The sequence below is a fragment of the Somniosus microcephalus genome, chromosome 6 (genome assembly GCF_052327205.1).
Source record: "Somniosus microcephalus isolate GS21.2 chromosome 6, FLI_Smic_1.0, whole genome shotgun sequence".
Lineage (NCBI taxonomy): Eukaryota > Metazoa > Chordata > Chondrichthyes > Squaliformes > Somniosidae > Somniosus > Somniosus microcephalus.
In genome coordinates, this window is record NC_140992.1 from 111,727,292 (window position 1) to 111,745,335 (window position 18,044).

General features: G+C 47.4%; 1 protein-coding gene across 7 annotated transcripts in view; it reads left to right on the forward strand.

Moving 5' to 3' along the window:
• LOC147115992 (espin-like) overlaps positions 1-18,044 on the forward strand; it is a 470,195-nt gene that overhangs the window by 363,904 nt on the left and 88,247 nt on the right. For 6 of the 7 annotated variants that reach the window (XR_015078729.1, XR_015078728.1, XM_085990693.1 and 3 more), the window contains 4 exons: positions 746-866; positions 2,746-2,876; positions 3,725-3,814; positions 6,270-6,470. Coding sequence is in view for 5 of the 7 variants with exons in the window: in XM_085990693.1 (XP_085846819.1) it covers positions 746-866; positions 2,746-2,876; positions 3,725-3,814; positions 6,270-6,470 (543 nt within the window). In the remaining 2 variants the exon portion in view is untranslated. The remainder of the gene's footprint in view (positions 1-745; positions 867-2,745; positions 2,877-3,724; positions 3,815-6,269; positions 6,471-18,044) is intronic. The other variant, XM_085990690.1, reaches the window with a different exon arrangement.

Below are 18,044 nucleotides of genomic sequence, written 5' to 3' on the forward strand. Positions count from 1 at the left end.
GTCTGGCGGTCACCCATTCCCTTTCTGCCAGTGCACACATTACCTGCAGTGTGGCCACCTCGTTAAACGTGCTATCCACGTAGATCGCAGCCTCGCGGATGCTCCACAGTGACTCCAGCTGCAGCTCCAGATCCAAAACGTGGATTTCGAGTAGCTGCAGCTGGAGACACTTCCTGCGCATGTGTTTGCCCTGGACACCGAAAGTGTCCCTGACTTCCCACATAGCACAGGAGGAGCACTCCATGCTGCCGAGCTGCCCTGCCATGTCCTACCCTTAATTTACTCCCTTTACTTCCTCTAAATTAAAGAATGTTAAATAGACTAGGGACCTTACTTCACTTTACACACTATTTATTCTAAACTAGAGACCTTACTTTTACTTTAACGACTGGACTGTGGAAATACTCACCAGGTCCTACTTACCAATCAGCTCCTCCCTGGTTGTGATGTCACTTTAGCGGTTTTGCAGTTGTTGTTGTTGTTTGACTGCTCCCGCTCTCGGACTCTTTCCTTGGTGTAAAGTAAGAACCAATTCCTGCAGGGTGAAAAGTTAGGAAAAGCAAAGGCGAAGCAAGGTAGCTTCTCCTTCCACTCCTCACCTAACTCCCTCACTCACCCAACTCCAACACTCTGTTCAAACTGCACTCAGAGATTTACAGAGAGGCTTGCATCTTACACAACTGGAGTGCTTGTTGTGCTGTAGTGAATGGCGAGCTCCCTCACTCTGCATCTGATTTCATTTCAGACTACGATCCTGGTGAAACCTGCATCTGCTCAGATAGCTCCACAACTGCAGCCACTGGGGGCCTTATCTTTGCCACCACCAGCCCCAGCGCTGCCGAGGCAGAACAATCAGAACTCAAGTGGTGAGTATAATCAGCTCTAGCCTCCTATTGTCTCTGTCTGTCTGTTTTTCACTCTTCCTCTGCTCAGCAAAACTGCTAAGAAAAGTTAGCCTGCCGTTGTCATTCACTGATGCAGGACTGCCTTCAAACGCTCGCTGTAGCAATATCTGATCCTGCCCTGAATACACCTGCAAGTGTGAAACAAATTTGAGTTGTCCTGCCTTGTGATTTGAATAAGGATGAATCTCAAGGTTGTCGGAGTGGGATTGCTTGGGTCGCATGTCAGCCACACATGAATTGGATCCACGGCATAGCTAAGACTGTCTATTTCCAACTCCGTAACTGCCCATTTACACCTTTGCCTCAGCTCATCCGCTGCTGAAACCCTCATCCATGCCTTTGTTACCTCTACACCTGACTATTCCAACACACTCCTGGCCGGCCTCCCACATTCTACCCTACGTAAACTTGAGGTCATCCAAAACTCGGCTGCCCCTGTGCTAACTCGCAACAAGTCCCGTTCACCCATCATCCCTGTGCTCGCTGACTTACATTGGCTGCAGGTTAAGCACCACCTTGATTTCAAAATTCTCATCCTTGTTTTCAAATCCCTCCATGGCCTCGCCCCTCCCTATCTCTGTAATCTCCTTCAGCCCCATAACACCCCGAGATATCTGCGCTCCTCTAATTCTGCCCTCTTGAGCATCCCTGATTATAATTGCTCAACCATTGGTGGCCGTGCCTTCTGTTGCCTAGGCCCTAAGCTCTGGAATTCCCTGCCTAAACCTGTCCACCTCACTACCTCTCTTTCCTCCTTTAAGACGCTCCTTAAAACCTACCTCTTTGACCAAGCTTTTCGTCACCTGCCCTAATTTCTCCTTATGTGGCTTGGTGTCAAATTTTTTGTCTGATAACACTCCTGTGAAGCGCCTTGGGATATTTTGCTACATTAAAGGTGATATATAAATGCAAATTGTTGTTGTTGTTCTTTGTGGCAAAACCTGCTTTTCCTTAAACATTCACTCCCTCCACCACTGGCGCACCGTGGCTGCAGTGTGTACCATCTACAAGATGCACTGCAGCAACTCGCCAAGGCTTCTTCGGCAGCACCTCCCAAACCCATGACCTCTTCCACCTAGAAGGACAAGGGCAGCAGGTGCATGGGAACACCACCAGCTCCAAGTCACACACCATCCCAGCTTGGAAGTATATCGCCCTTCCGTCATCGTCGCTGGGTCAAAATCCTGGAACTCGCTCCCTAACTGCACTGTGGGAGTACCTTCATCACAGGGACTGCAGCGGTTCAAGAAGGTGGCTCACCACCACCTTCTCAAGGGCAATTCGGAATGGGCAATAAATGTCGGCCTTGCCAGCGACTCCCACATCCCATGAATGAATTAAAAAAACAAATGTCTCTCACAGCAGACATAACAAAAATGAGAGCTGTGGAATTGTATCATTTAAAAATATATATATATTGTATCCTTTTCTTTGCTCCATGTAGTCCACACTGTCTTCGAGTGAGTTCCGTGGCCAGGTTTTATCTGAGGCCTCCTGTGGCCAGGCAGACGTAAGGCTTCCTGCAGCAAGGCTGATGTCAGCTCTCTTGAATCCAGGCTGAGGTGAAGCCTCCTGAATCCAGGCTGACGTGAGGCCTCCTATAATGAGGCTGAGCTGAGGCCTCCTATAGCGAGGCTGAGGTGAGGCCTCCTGTGGCCAGGCTTGATCTTAGCCCTTTTGCTTTTGATCTTAGTCCTCTTGTGTCTAGGTTGATGAGTCCTCCTGCGGCCAGGCTGAATTACAGCTTCCTGTGGCCAGGCTGATGAGAGGCCTCCTGCAGCAAGGCTGAGGTTATGTTCCTATTTCCGTTTGAGTTATGTTCTGTTTTCATTCTCTGAAGGTGGGAAGCCCTTTAACATGGTACATCCCAATAAGAACCTCAGCGCTGCCCTCATAGCAGAGAACAAGTCAGGAAAGTCATTAAAATCTGCAAGTTTTGGCACCGTGTTCGTAGGCACTGTGGCACAGACGGTAGGTCGTTCTGAGGAAGGAGCCTATCAAGCGGTTTTATTGTCAAGACATTACATCAATCTGTTATATATTACAGCACAGGCACCATGCCACACACCAGGTACTGAGTCACACACACACACCAGGTACTGAGACACACACACACACCAGATACTGAGGTACACACACCAGGTACTGACACACACACACACCAGGTACTGAGACACACACACACACCAGGTACTGAGACACACACACACACCAGGTACTGAGACACACACACACACACCAGGTACTGAGTCACACACACACACGCACCAAGTACTGAGACACACACACACACCAGGTACTGAGTCACACACACACACCAGGTACTGAGACACACACACACACCAGGTACTGAGACACACACACACACCAGGTACTGAGACACACACACACACCAGGTACTGAGACACACACACACACCAGGTACTGAGACACACACACACACTCCAAGTACTGAGACACACACACACACACCAGGTACTGAGACACACACACACACCAGGTACTGAGACACACACACACACCAGGAACTGAGACACACACACACACCAGGTACTGAGACACACACACACACCAGGTACTGAGACACACACACACACCAGGAACTGAGACACACACACACACCAGGTACTGAGACACACACACACACCAGGTACTGAGACACACACACACACCAGGTACTGAGACACACACACACACCAAGTAGTGTGTTCCCCACTCACACTTACACTCACACACATGCTGAGTGACTGTAATGTTTGTGTGACTGCAGTTGACTGGGATGGTGCGACTGTAATTTTTAATAATTTCTTTCGTTTCAGACTGAGCACAGGAGTAAAGGCTCAAGTAGTAGTTCGGAGGGAGAACTGCTTTCAGAATCTCACAAGTCCAACATTGCAGAAACAGTGGAGGTGGGGAACAAGGGAGGTGGGGAACAAGGGAGGGGTGTTAAGTCTGTGTGTTATATTGAGAATTACTACACAGACCACAAGAGTAAACTTTAACAGGTCTTTACTAGTCGAAGGTCAGGGCGGAACTGCCCAATAAATCATTACACAGCACTTATATGCCGGTGTGGTCACTGCCGGTATTACAGTATACAGCAGCCAAGATAAAGTAGTGCAACTCTTAAAATAGTTCTCTTAAAGGTGGAATGGTTACTAAAATAGTTCTCTTAAGGTGGAACGGTTACATACACTACAAGGGGAAGGGAGGAACGAGGATGGGAGGTGGGGGAACAGGGGAGGGGAGGGGAGGAACGGGGATGAGAGTAGCTGGGAAGGGGAGAGGAGATGGGGTGCTTGGGGGGAGGGGAGGAGCTGGGGAGTGGATGTGAGGAGCTGGGGAGATCTGTCGATGGGGCTGGACAACTCAAACCTACCTATGATTACTGAAGTGAATAATCATTCGCTGAGGTTGGAGGCCATACATCCTGTAGGCCAGTTTTTTCTTGGAAACAACCCAGAGCCCGTGCGACTGTGTCTGACAGCAACGTGTCTTTTGACCAGCAATATAGATTCGGTTATAAATGTGTAGCAGATGCCTTCATGTCACACTGTTTACAAACTGGTACAAGTTAACTGAAGGCTTTTTAATCAGACTCCAATCCCAGCAATCAACTGCTGAAACTTTTCATTCCAATTCTGTCATTCTTTTTCTATTCTTTTCTTTCTCTCGCCCTTTCTCTTTCATTCTCCTTTTTACTTCTTTTTTTCGCTCTGCGGGACAGAATTAAAATTAAAAAGAGTAAGAAAGAATCAGAGAACCAATTTACCATAGAAGATTACATGCACTGAAGGAAGCCATGTTGAAATTGTCTCGGTGCTAGAGCAATCCCAAACTGATCCCACTGCCCCACTTTCTCCTCATAGCCCTGTGTCTTCCTCTGTTTCAAATGTTTATCTAATTTTTCCCTTAAAAGATCAAATAGGCTCTGCTTCACACACGTCCTGTAGCAAATCATTTCATGCTCCAACCACTCCTTGTGTAAAAAACATTTCTCCTATCCTCTCTCCTCACTCTCTTAGTAACAGTTTTAAATTGGTGACCCCTCGTCCCTGACTCTCCAACCAGAGGAACAGGGCTGGATTTTATCAATGGGGACGTGATGGAGGCGGGACTCCCACTTTTTGGGTTGTAGTCCCGCCTCCATCGACTTGTGGCCAACCCACGCTACTTTCCCTTGATTGACCTTGTTAAGCCCGCCCAGCGGGCTCAGCAGGCCAATTAAGGGACACCTGGTTACTGGTGATGTCAACGATTGACATTTAATCTGTCAAGAGCTTTTGACAGATGAAAAATCAGCGTTTGACAGCTCTGTGAAGCTGTCAAACACTGACAATCTGTCTTCTAACTTGAGTCCTTCTACTCAGAGTCAGTTAGAGAGCTCTCCAGACCAGAAAGCAGAGGCTGCAGCTTTTGACAGTTCAGCGGCCATTCTGCTTTCTGTGCCGCTGAGCTGAGGGACTCCCAAGAACTGAAGGAAGGAAGCCTGCAGGAGAAAGTAAAGGTAAGTAAAACTTATTAAAACACTTTACACTTACCTCACACACTTACCTCTGCACACATACACCCATCACTCACCTGCACAACGGACATCTCGACCCCTCCAACCCCTTCAGACCGACGGTCCGCCTCGCTAACTTGGCGTGGTTCGGAGCCATCAGGAAGCCCACACTTCAGGGCTAAAAATAGGGATTAGGCAAAAAACTGCCTGTTAACTACCTGTTAACAGGCAGTTAATTGGCACTAATCACCTTCCCGCCTAGGGGAGGCGGCTCCCAGCACAGGTCGGATACCCGCCTCCTGGGACATTGGCACGGAGGCGGGTTGGGGGCGAGATGGGTTCCTGCCCCCCGATTCTGCAATTTTCTCACAACTCCCGCCTCCTCAGGGCTTGGAAATTCGAGCCCATAGACTTTCCCTATTCATTCTATCAAAATCTTAAAGATCTCTATTAAATATCCTCTTATCCTTCTCTGCTCCAGTGGAAATAGTCTCAGTATCTCAAGTATCTCCTTATAACTAGTTTCCCACCACTGGCATCATCCTGGTGAACCTGTTCTCTGTGGCTTGAATGCCTTTTCTATCATGCGATGCTCAAAACTGCACACAGCACATTATATTTGGCCTAACTATTGTCTTGCACAGATTTATAATTAGCTTTTTACTCTGATATTCTATAGCCATATTTATAAAATTGCATTTTTTATAGATTTAACTACATACATTTGCAGTGTTCTAATATGAGATGACAGCAGGTGGGAAGGGTAGCCATAGATTACTGGGTTATGGAAATCAATCCAACTTCTCTTTATTGATCCCAAAGTACTCAGAACATTTTATTGCAATCTTATCTCAATACAGAGTCAAAACTTAAAGTTGAAACAGGAGCCGAAAGAGAATGGATTAGTGCCACTCCCCGTTGATGAGGTCCCCTCTACTGATGTTGATTTACTGGTGCCCACACTTGATGAGAAGGGACGCCCCATCCCAGAGTGGAAACGCCAAGTTATGGTACGAAAACTGCAGGCACGACTGCAGGATGAGGAAGAGCAACGGAGAAAGGTGAGGTGAAGGTTTGCATGAGGAGCTTGCTGTGTGTGTGTGACTGCAATATCAGCCTGATTTAAATACTCAGCAAGAGTTAAGAAAGTTGGGCCTAAGGGAATTGACAAAACTGATCCAGGCAAATTGTTTCCTGTGGTGAGGGGTTCAAATCGCAGGGGACACATGAAGAAGTCATGAGGAACCTTATCACCCAAAAGGTAATCAAGTTGTGGAATAAGTTACCAGGGAAGGAGACAGTGTAAATAGTCAAAAGACAATTAGATGTGTTTCTGGAGGGAAAGGGATTAAAAGATACACAAGAGCGTGTGTAGGTGGGGTTGAGGGTTATGGCGAGAGAATAGCTAGGTGTCATTGAGGGATATGGCGAGAGATTGGGTAGTTGTAGTTGGTCTTGCAAAATGGATCCGGCTTGTTGGGCCTACTGGGCCCTTTATATTCCAATTTTTAAATTCTGATGTCCTATATTTATTTTAGCATATCCTTATTATTTCCTACATATCGGTGGTAAGGGCAGTTCCTCAGACAATGCATCCTCAATTTAATGATCATAGAATGATACAGCACAGAGGGATGCCATTTGGCCCATTGTGCCTGTGCCGGTGTTACCACTGTGCCGGCGCCACACAGGACCAGTGATGTCACCAGAGTCATTAAAGATAAACTAGATGATATTGAGTTGCTAAATAAATCTTCACTGTTATCAAGGGCGCTACCTGTATTCTTAAGGAATGGGCAAATCTCTGCTTTGAGCGAGCACACTTGGAAAATTGGCCCTTTCCTGTTGTCTTTCAGTTGACCCCTTTCAGTTGACCCCTTAACACTGCAGTGCACTACTGATTAATGACCGTCTTGGGGCAGACATTCTGCATATACTCCAGAAGAGTGGGAGAAATGGGTTTTGCTTCCTGGGACACTGGCACCAGTACTGGGGCAGGAGGGAGCTGTTCCGTTGGGACGGGCTTCACTTGGCCAGTGCTGGGACTAGAGTCCTGGCGGATCATATAACTAGGGCTGTAGAGAGGGCTTTAAACTAACTAGTGGGGGGGAGGTTCCTAGAGAGCAAATAATAAAAATGACAACAGAGAAGGTCATAGACTTAGGTAGCAGTGGGGAAATTAAAAACCAGAGCGTGTCAGGAAGGGGCAGAAGGTATGGAGTAAAAGGTAAAGTAATAAAAAGGGCAAAAGCAGGAACTAAGTGTCACAAAACATATTTGAAAGTTCTCTATCTGAATGCACGTAGCATTCGTAACAAAATAGATGAGTTAATGGCACAAATAACTACATATGGGTATGATCTTGTGGCCATTACAGAAACATGGCTGCAGGGTGACAATGCCTGGGAATTAAACATACCAGGTTATTTAACGATCAGGAAGGACAGGCAGGAAGGAAGGGGAGGTGGGGTGGCTATGTTAATAAAGAAAGGAATCACTGTAATACAGAGAAATGATATTGGGTGAAAAGATCAGGATAATGAAACAGTTTGGGTGGAGGAAAGGAATAATAAGGGGAAAAAAAACTAGTGGGCGTAGTCTATAGGCCTCCGAACAGTTGCAACTCTGTTGGATGGAGTATCAATCAGGAAATAGTTGAGGCTTGTAATAAGGGAGCATCTATAATTATGGGGGATTTTAACTATCATATTAATTGGACAAATCAAATTGGGCAGGGCTGCCTTGAGGATGAGTTCATTGAGTGTATTAGGGATGGGTTTCTTGAGCAGTATGTAACTGAACCGACCAGGGGGCAAGCAACCTTAGATCTGGTCCTGTGTAACGAGACAGGATTAATTAAAAATGTCCTAGTAAAGGATCCCCTTGGAATGAGTGACCATAACATGATTGAATTCCATATTCAATTAGAGGGTGAGAAGGTTGGATCTCAAACAAGCGTGCTAAGCTTGAATAAAGGAAACTATGAAGGTATGAGAGCGGAATTGAGTAGAGTGGATTGGGAAAATAGATTAAAGGGTAAGATGATACATGATCAGTGGTGTACATTTAAGGAGTTATTTTACAACTTCCAAAAAAAAATATTCCACTGAGAAGAAAAGGGTGTAAAAGAAAAGACAGACATCCGTGGCTAAGTAAAGAAATTAAGGATAGTATTCGACTAAAAACAAGGGCATATAAGGTAGCCAAATCTAGTGGGAGGATAGAGGATTGGGAAAACTTTAAAAGACAGCAAAATATAACAAAAAGATTGATTAAGAAAGGGAAGATAGATTATGAAAGTAAATTAGCAAAAAATATAAAAACAGATAGTAAGAGTTTTTATAGTTATATAAAAAGAAAAAGGGTGGCTAAAGTAAATGTTGGTCCCTTAGAGGATGAGACCGGGAAATTAATGGTGGGAAATATGGAGATGGCAAAAACACTGAATGAACATTTTGTATCAGTCTTTACAGTAGAAGACACTAAGAATATCCCAACACTGGACAAACAGGGGGCTATAGGGGGGGAGGAGCTAAACACGATCAAAATCACTAAGGAAGTGTTACTCGGTAAAATAATGGGACTCAAGGCGGATAAATCACCTGGACCTGATGGCTTACATCCTAGGGTCTTGAGGGAAGTGGTGGTAGGCATTGTGGATGCATTGGTAATAATTTTCCAAAACTCCCTGGGCTGAACAAAGGTCCCGGCAGACTGGAAAACTGCTAATGTAACACCCTTATTTAAAAAGGGCAGTAGACAGAAGGCTGGAAACTATAGACCAGTTAGCCTAACATCTGTGGTAGGTAAAATATTGGAGTCCATTATTAAGGAGACAGTAACAGGACATTTGGATAATCATAATTTAATAGGACAAAGTCAGCATGGTTTTATGAAGGGGAAGTCATGTTTGACAAATTTGCTGGAGCTCTTTGAGGAAGTAACATATAGGGTGGATAAAGGGGAACCAGCGGACGTAGTGTATTTAGACTTCCAAAAGGCATTTGACAAGGTGCCACACAAAAGATTATTGCTTAAGATAAAAAATCACGGGATTGGGGGTAATATTCTGGCATGGATAGAGGATTGGCTATCTAACAGAAGGCAGAGAGTTGGGATAAATGGTTCATTCTCGGACTGGCAATCAGTAACTAGTGGTGTTCCACAGGGGTCAGTGCTGGGTCCCCAACTCTTTACAATCTATATGTAACCCCTTCACGGTTCTCTAGATATATGTGAGATGTGGTCTCTGTTGTAGACAGTATTCTATAGACCAGTAAGGAGATCACTACTACAATGGCTTAATTCTAATTATCTTACTTTATAGTTTTAACGTCAGACAGTATAAGAAGATTACGGGTCAATTACCTAAATTAGACATTTGCATACATTAGAATGAATCTAGACATAATAAACATACATTCTCCATTTATATGGATTCAAAGGAGAATCTGTCCCTGTGTCCAAATTCGAGTGCACTCTTTCATTGGCGCGCTTAAGTTGGAGCTCATGGTATGTATAATGTCTGCAAGACTTACGGCTCCGAACCCCTTCGTTGAATTCTCTTCACGATCACTGAATCCCACTTTGAGTTCTGGATGCAGAGCTACTAATACGAAGGGCGGCGGCCGAGTTTGGAAGCCCAGGACAGGATGTGGCAGCCATTTGCCTCCTGAGCCCTCTTTTTTCAGAGCTCCTGCCCTCTTCTCTTCCAGTCGCTCCCTTTTCCCGCTCGAAAACCCCGACTCCACCCCTTCCTCCTGGGGTTTCTGCCTGGAGACTGCCCAGCCTCACTGTCTGCAACAGTTGATACTGGTGCAGAATTATGGAAAGTATGCTCTTAGTCACATTGCGTCCTTAAAAGTTCTTGCCGTACCTTCACATGGGCAACTTTAACCCAGGGATTTATAACAATGATAATACAGTGTCTAAGTTAAAGATTGATAACCATACTTAGCGTACATAACATTTCCAGTGGGTATTACACTCCCCCCCCCCTACCAAATATAGGCATGTCCCCATGACTAATGAACTTTACACATAAGTGGTTGCATGCTTCCCAACCATGTATAAAGGGAGGTAACATATTGAACCGTAGGGGCTATCATTACACTTGGCACTCCTAGTGTACTGTATGTCAATCTTTCAGGAACCTTCTTAACTCGCTGTGAGCTCCTTATTTCGGATACCCGGTCTTCAGTTCCTTCAACTACGTTGGAGGCGTTGGTTCCTTTGTTATCATGCCTTTCAGTCTCTTTTATCTCCTTCTCGGAAGCATCTGGTTCTTCCCAGACCATGTCCAAGTCTGAGCTAAATGGTTCAGACAATTCATCCAGGTTCTGTCTTATGCGTCTTTCTGGGAGGTCGTACCATAGATCCCATTCTTCATCTTCCGACTCATCAGGTTCCTCATGATCCACACACTGTGTCATGGGTTTTCTGTCTTCTGGAACAAAGTTTTCCTGGTTTCTCGTTTTTTTCCTCCTTCTTCTCTGCAGGGTTCTCCTACTAGGTGTCGGCTCATTATCCGCTGGCGGATCCAGACGCACTTGCTGTCCCAATATGATTCCGGTGCAGTATTTTTATGGGTCCATTCCCACCTGCAGGTTTTAGCCGAAACACAGGTAGTTGTGACATTTGACTTTCAACAATGTAAGGTGTAGAAGCCCAGCGGTCTGCTAACTTATGTTTCCCTTGAAGTCCTAGGTTCCATATGAGAACTCGGTCACCAGGCATGAGTTGGGAAAAACGGATCTTCTGGTCATACCTCTGCTTATTTCCTTTATTCTGTTTGGCAGAAACAGACTCAGCAAGTTCATAAGCAGCTTGCAATTCCTTTCTCATGTCAGATACATACTTGAGGTAAGTTCTCTGTGATGTGCCATCACTGGATACTCCGAAACACAAATCCACCGGCATCCTCGCTTCACGTCCAAACATGAGGTAGTACGGTGAAAAACCAGTAGCGTCATTTCGGGTACAATTATAAGAATGAACAAGATGTCCAATGTGTCGACTCCACTTGTTCTTTCGCTTTGAATCCAGCGTTCCAAGCATGTCTAACAAAGTACGGTTAAACCGCTCAGGTTGAGGATCTCCCTGAGGATGGTATGGAGTTGTTCTTGACTTCTCAATCCCGAGCATGGACAACAACTTATGTATAAGTCTACTTTCAAAGTCTCTACCTTGATCATTGTGTATTCACTTTGGCAGTCCATAGTGGATGAAGTATTTCTCCCACAACACTTTGGCAACGGTGGATGCTTTCTGATCCTTTGTGGAAAAAGCTTGGGCATAGCAAGTATAATGATCTGTAATGACCAAGACATTTGCGGTATTGCTGGAATCGGGCTTGATGGACAGAAAATCCATACAGACAAGGTCTAGAGGCCCATCACTTTGCATGTGAAACAGAGGAGCAACTCTTTTAGGTAAAGTCTTTCTCTGGACACAGCGTGCACAGGACTTGCAGAACTCCTCAACCACAGACTTTATACGCAGCCAATAGAATCTGTCCTTGACCAACCCATAGGTCTTATCTACTCCCAGATGACCTGCGTCATCATGCAAAGACTTCATCACTATTTCCCTGTACTTTTCAGGCAGGACCAACTGTGAATGACATGGTTTAGTGGGTGGGTGAGTGATTCTACACAACACTCCCTCTTTAATTTCCAAGTGGTCCCATTCTCTTAGGAGCAGACGACAGTCAGGATGTTTTGATTTGTCGATCTGTGTAATATCACCCAGACGGAGAGCTGAAAACACCTCATGAATACAGGGATCCTCCTGTTGTGCTTTGGATATTTCAGATGAACACAACATGGGTAAGTTTTGTACATCCAAACTGGAAATGTTGCAAAATGCCTGGGGAACAGCATGCATTGACGCTCCCAAGTGGTCAATCTCTCGGGCATGAAATGAATTCTTTGGTCCAGATACCACGGACATCTGACACATTACTTTCACATCTGCTGAAGCAACATCTTTCCACTCTTGTTTCTGGTAGTGTGGGCGACGAGACAGAGCATCTGCGTCAATGTTCTGGTTCCCAGGTCTGCACCTGAGACTAAAGTCGTAAGCAGATAGTGCAGCAAGCCAGCGGTGGCCGGTGGCATCAAGTTTTGCCGAAGTCAACACATAGGTTAATGGATTATTGTCTGTCCTCACTTCAAACTTCGCTCCATACAGATAATCCTGCAGCTTATCCACCAACCCCCACTTCAACGCCAAGAATTCTAGCTTATGAGCTGGGTAGTTACGCTCTGATGGCATAAGACTGCGACTGATGAACGCTACGGGTCTCAGCCCTGCTCCTTGGTCCTGATACAACACACCACCAAACCCTTCTTGACTGGCATCCACGTGTAGCACATATGGCAGCTGTGGGTTTGCAAAAGCCAACACGGGGGCTTGAGTAAGACTTTGCTTTAAGGTGTGGAAGGCCTCTTCGCATTTCTCATCCCATCTAACACCAAAAGGCTCAGAGGGTTTGAAGTAGTCCTTGTTCTCTTTACCTTTAGCCTTTTTCTTCCTCTCGGCTGGTGGGAGGTAACCAGCCAGCAGCTGATTCAGAGGATGGGCCACTTTGGAGTAATCCTGCACAAAGCGCCTGTAATATCCGCAGAACCCAAGAAATGACCGCAAGGCAGTCACTGTGTTCGGTTTGGGCCATGTGGTAACAGCTTCGATCTTGGATGGATCTGTGGCTACTCCATCCTGTGATACAATATGCCCCACATAGGACACGGATGTTTGGCAAAACTGACACTTGTCCAATGATAGCTTGAGACCTTCATTCTCCATGCGACCAAGCACTTTCAGCAACCGAGCTTCATGTTCTTCAAGGGTTGCCCCAAACACAATGACATCATCCAAGTACACCAATACTTCGAGCAAGTTCATGTCCCCAACTGTTTGTTCCATTATTCTTTGAAAAGTTGCTGGAGCGCCTGAAACTCCCTGTGGCATCCTTTCAAACTGGTAGAACCCAACTGGACATATAAAGGCTGTCTTTTCTTTGTCCGATTCACTCATCGGTATTTGGTAGTATCCACTTCTGAGATCCAACACACTGAACCACTTGCTTCCATTAAGACAAGCCAGTGCATCCTCAATTCTTGGAACGGTGTATTGGTCGGGAATAGTACGTCTGTTAAGCGTCCTAAAGTCCACACACATCCGAATCTTTCCGTTCTTTTTCCTCACCACCACTATAGGAGATGCATAAGGACTTCTGGACTCGGTAATGATCTCAGCTTCTTTTAACTGCGACAGGTGCTGTCTCACTGCTTCGATGTCAGCTGGTGCCAGCCGTCGAGACCTCTCCCGAAAGGGTTTATCCTCGGTAATTCTGATAGAATGGCGAGTACTCTTACTACAACCAACATCAAACTCATGAGTAGAGAAAACTCCTCTCCGCTCCATCATCTTCCTGACTAATCGGTCCTTCCATTCTTTAGGAACGAATGAATCTCCAAAGTTGAAGGAGGAGGGTGTCAGATCTCCGGTTGAGTTAACTTTGGACTCTTCCTTCACATGTGACGACAGTACATTTACAGGAAACAGATGCGCAATCGGCATTCCTTTCCTCAATGTGATTCCTTTGCCTGACATATTCTTCACGGTCACTGTAACTCTCCTTGACATCACAGCTGTCGGGGTCTGCAACTCTGGTCTCACCAGAAGCTCATTTGGGAACCGTGACTCTTCTGCAGGATCATCAGGTGACTCTATCAGAATGGCTTCAGTACCTGGCGTTCCAGGGAATTTTGGTATCCCAGGGATTCTAGCCACTCCTCCAGGACGCAGGGTGATAGGTTTGGCTCGAACGTACCACATGTGGTAAACCACTGTTATACCTGTCTGTATGTGTATGTGTATTCCACTAGGTACAGGTCTGGACATGCCTCGGCTGACTCCTCCCACTATTCCAGGTATATAAGTGACTACCTCCCAGTCCCTTAGTATTCTGGACGGGTCGACCACGCGAGACTAGACCTTCATTCTTTAGTTAATAAAAGCCTGGTTGTTACTCGCTTAACCTCAGTCTTTTGAGTAATTGATGGCGCATCAATTTTATTAACTAAATTTTTTATAATGGAGAAGATCCTCACACCAGCATGCCTGGACCTGGACAGTCGGGAAGCGGACGCTTCCACCAAGTTTGCTCACTGGCTCATGTGCTTCGAGGCATTCCTGACTGCCTCCACTGCGGTCGTAACGGATGCGAACAAACTGTCTGTCCTGATCTCCAAGGTGAACCACCGAGTGTACTCAGTCATCCGGGACGCGACCTCGTACACAGCCGCCCTCCAGCTCCTCAAGACCCAGTACACGCGCCCTGTGAACGAAGTTTACGCCAGGCACCTCCTGGGGAGTCGCAAGCAACAACCTGGGGAATCGACTGAGGAATACCTCCAAGCACTGTCCGTGCTTGGCCGGGCCTGTGGGTGTAAGGCGGTAACGCCCACTAAGTACACGGAGGAACTGATCCGGGATGCCTTCGTAGTGGGCCACAGGTCCAACTACACCCGACAGCGACTGCTGGAGCAGAGTGACCTCACCCTCGACAAAGCCTCCGAAATCGCACTAACGCTGGACGCAGCCTACCGGGGCATGGATGCCTACTCCTCTGCACCGTGGACGCCGCGGGGAATGACAACCTGGGACACGGTAGGACAGCCCCATAGCACCGTGCCACCCCAGCCACAGCCCAACAACGGCCCAACCACCGCAGCAGTGTCCCAAAGCCAGACAGCAGTATCCCAAGGCCAGAAATGCTACTTCTGTGGCCAGGCCAAACACCCCAGAGCGCGCTGCCCGGCGAAGAATGCGACCTGCTCGGGCTGCGGGAAAAAGGGACACTACGCTAGCGTCTGCAAGGCCAAAGCCACCCCGAATGCCAGCAGCGCCGCGTGTGGGCCGTGCGAGCCGCCATCTTGGGCCCCCAACAGCGCCGCGTGTGGGCCGTGCGGGCCGCCATCTTGGGCCTCCCCAGCCATGTGCGAACCACCGCAGCAGCAGCCATCTTGGACGACTCCAGCCACATGGGAATCATGGACGCCGCCATCTTGGACACCAGCCGGGACGCAGCAGGCCGCCAACCCCCCCCGCATCTGATACCCGCAGTGACACACCGACCCCTACGCTGGCCTCTATTACGCTGGACCAAACGAGACCGCACCAACTAGCTCGGTCCAAAATGGACGTTAAGGTAAACGGCCATGCAATAAACTGCCTTTTTGACTCCGGGAGCACAGAGAGCTTCATCCACCCCGACACGGTGCGGCGTTGCTCTCCCCCAGTCCTGCCTGCGCACCAGCGGATTTCTATGGCCACCGAGTCCCAGTCAGCGGACATTGGCGGCTACTGCATGGTGACACTAGTAGTAGACGGGACTGTGTTCAATAATTTTAAACTCCTGGTCCTGCCCCAACTTTGCGCTGCCGTTCTACTGGGGTTGGATTTCCAGTGCCACCTCAAAAGCGTTACGATGGCGTACGGTGGCCCCCTCCCCCCACTCACAGTCCGCAGCCAGCAGCCTCCAAATTGCCCGCCGTGCACCAGATGCAACCTCTCCACACTCAGAGTCCCACCCCCCCCACTGTTTGCTAACCTCACCCCCGACTGTAAGCCCATCGCCACAAAGAGCAGGCGATACAGTGCCGGGGACAGGGTTTTCATCAAAACCGAAGTGGAGCGGCTCCTGAAGGAGGGGATTATTGAGGGCAGCTCCAGCCCCTGGCGAGCCCAGGTTGTGGTCGTTAAGACCGGCGAGAAACAACGCCTGGCCATCGACTACAGCCAAACAATAAACCGCTATACCCTGCTGGACGCCTACCCACTCCCCCGCATAGCTGACATGGTCAACCAGATCGCGCAGTACCGCGTCTTTTCGACCATTGACCTGAAATCAACGTACCACCAGCTCCCCATCCGCCCCGAAGACCGCCAGTATACTGCTTTTGAGGCAAACGGCCGCCTCTATCACTTCCTTAGGGTTCCCTTTGGCGTTACCAACGGGGTCTCCGTCTTCCAAAGGGAGATGGACCGGATGGTCGATCAAAACGCGCTGCAGGCCACTTTCCCTTACCTAGACAATGTGACCATCTGCGGCCATGACTTACATAGATACATACATAGAAGATAGGAGCAGGAGTAGGCCATTCGGCCCTTCGTGCCTGCTCCGCCATTCAATGAGATCATGGCTGATCCTTTAATTCAGTATCCCGTCCCCGCCTTCTCTCCGTAACCCTTAACCCCTTTTGCCCGTAGAAATATATCTAATTCCCTCTTAAATATATTTAATGAGCTGGCGTACACTGCCCTCTGTGGCAATGAGTTCCACAGGTTCACCACTCTCTGAGTGAAGAAATTCCCCCTCATCTCTGTCCTAAATGGTTTAGCCCTTATCCTTAAATTATGTCCTCTAGTTCTGTTCTCACCCGCCAAGGGAAACATTCCTTCTGCATCCAGTCTGTCTAGACCTGTCAGAATTTTATACACTTCTATGAGGTCCCCTCTCAATCTTCTAAACTCCAGTGTGTACATCCCTAAACTACATAGTCTCTCCTCATAGGTCATTCCCGCCATTCCTGGTATCAGCCTGGTGAATCGCCGCTGCACCCCCTCCATGGCAAGAACATCCTTCCTCAGATGAGGCGACCAAAACTGTACACAGTACTCGAGGTGTGGTCTCACCAGTGCCCTGTACAGCTGCAGCAAGGTATCCCTGTTCCTGTATTCTAACCCTTTTGCTATGAAGGCCAGCATACCGTTTGCCTTCTTGACCGCCTGTTGCACCTGTATGCTCGCCTTCAGTGACTGGTGTACAAGAACACCCAGGTCTCTCTGTACTTCCCCCTCTCCCAATCTATTGCCATTTAAATAATAATTTGCCCTCCCGTTCCTGCACCCAAGGTGGATAACTTCGCACTTGTCCACATTATAGTGCATCTGCCATTTATCCGCCCAATCGCCCAGTCTGTCCAAATCGCTCTGGAGCTTCCTGGTCTCTTCCTCTGAGCCCACCCCCCCTCCTAGTTTAGTGTCGTCTGCAAATTTGGAAATGCTGCATCCGACTCCCTGATCCAGGTCATTAATGTAAATTGTGAACAGCTGGGGGCCCAGGACAGATCCCTGTGGTACCCCACTTGTTACTGCCTGCCATTCAGAAAATGAGCCGTTTATTCCAACTCTCTGTTTTCTATCTGACAGCCAGTTCCCTATCCACGCCAATACTTTCCCCTTTATCCCATGAGCCTCAATTTTCCATGCTAATCTTTTATGTGGGACCTTATCGAAGGCCTTTTGGAAGTCCAGGTACACCACATCTACTGGCTCTCCCCCATCTATTCTACCAGTTACTCCCTCAAAAAATTCCAATAGATTAGTCAAGCACGATTTACCCTTTGTAAATCCATGTTGACTCTGTCCTATCCTGTCCCCATTTGCTAAGTGCTCCGCTATTTCATCCTTAATGATGGACTCCAGCATTTTGCCCACAACTGATGTAAGGCTTACAGGTCTGTAATTACCTGCTTTTTCCCTACCCCCCTTTTTGAATAGTGGGGTAACGTTAGCTACCCTCCAATCCATGGGCACTGTTCCCGAGTCTAATGAATTCTGAAAAA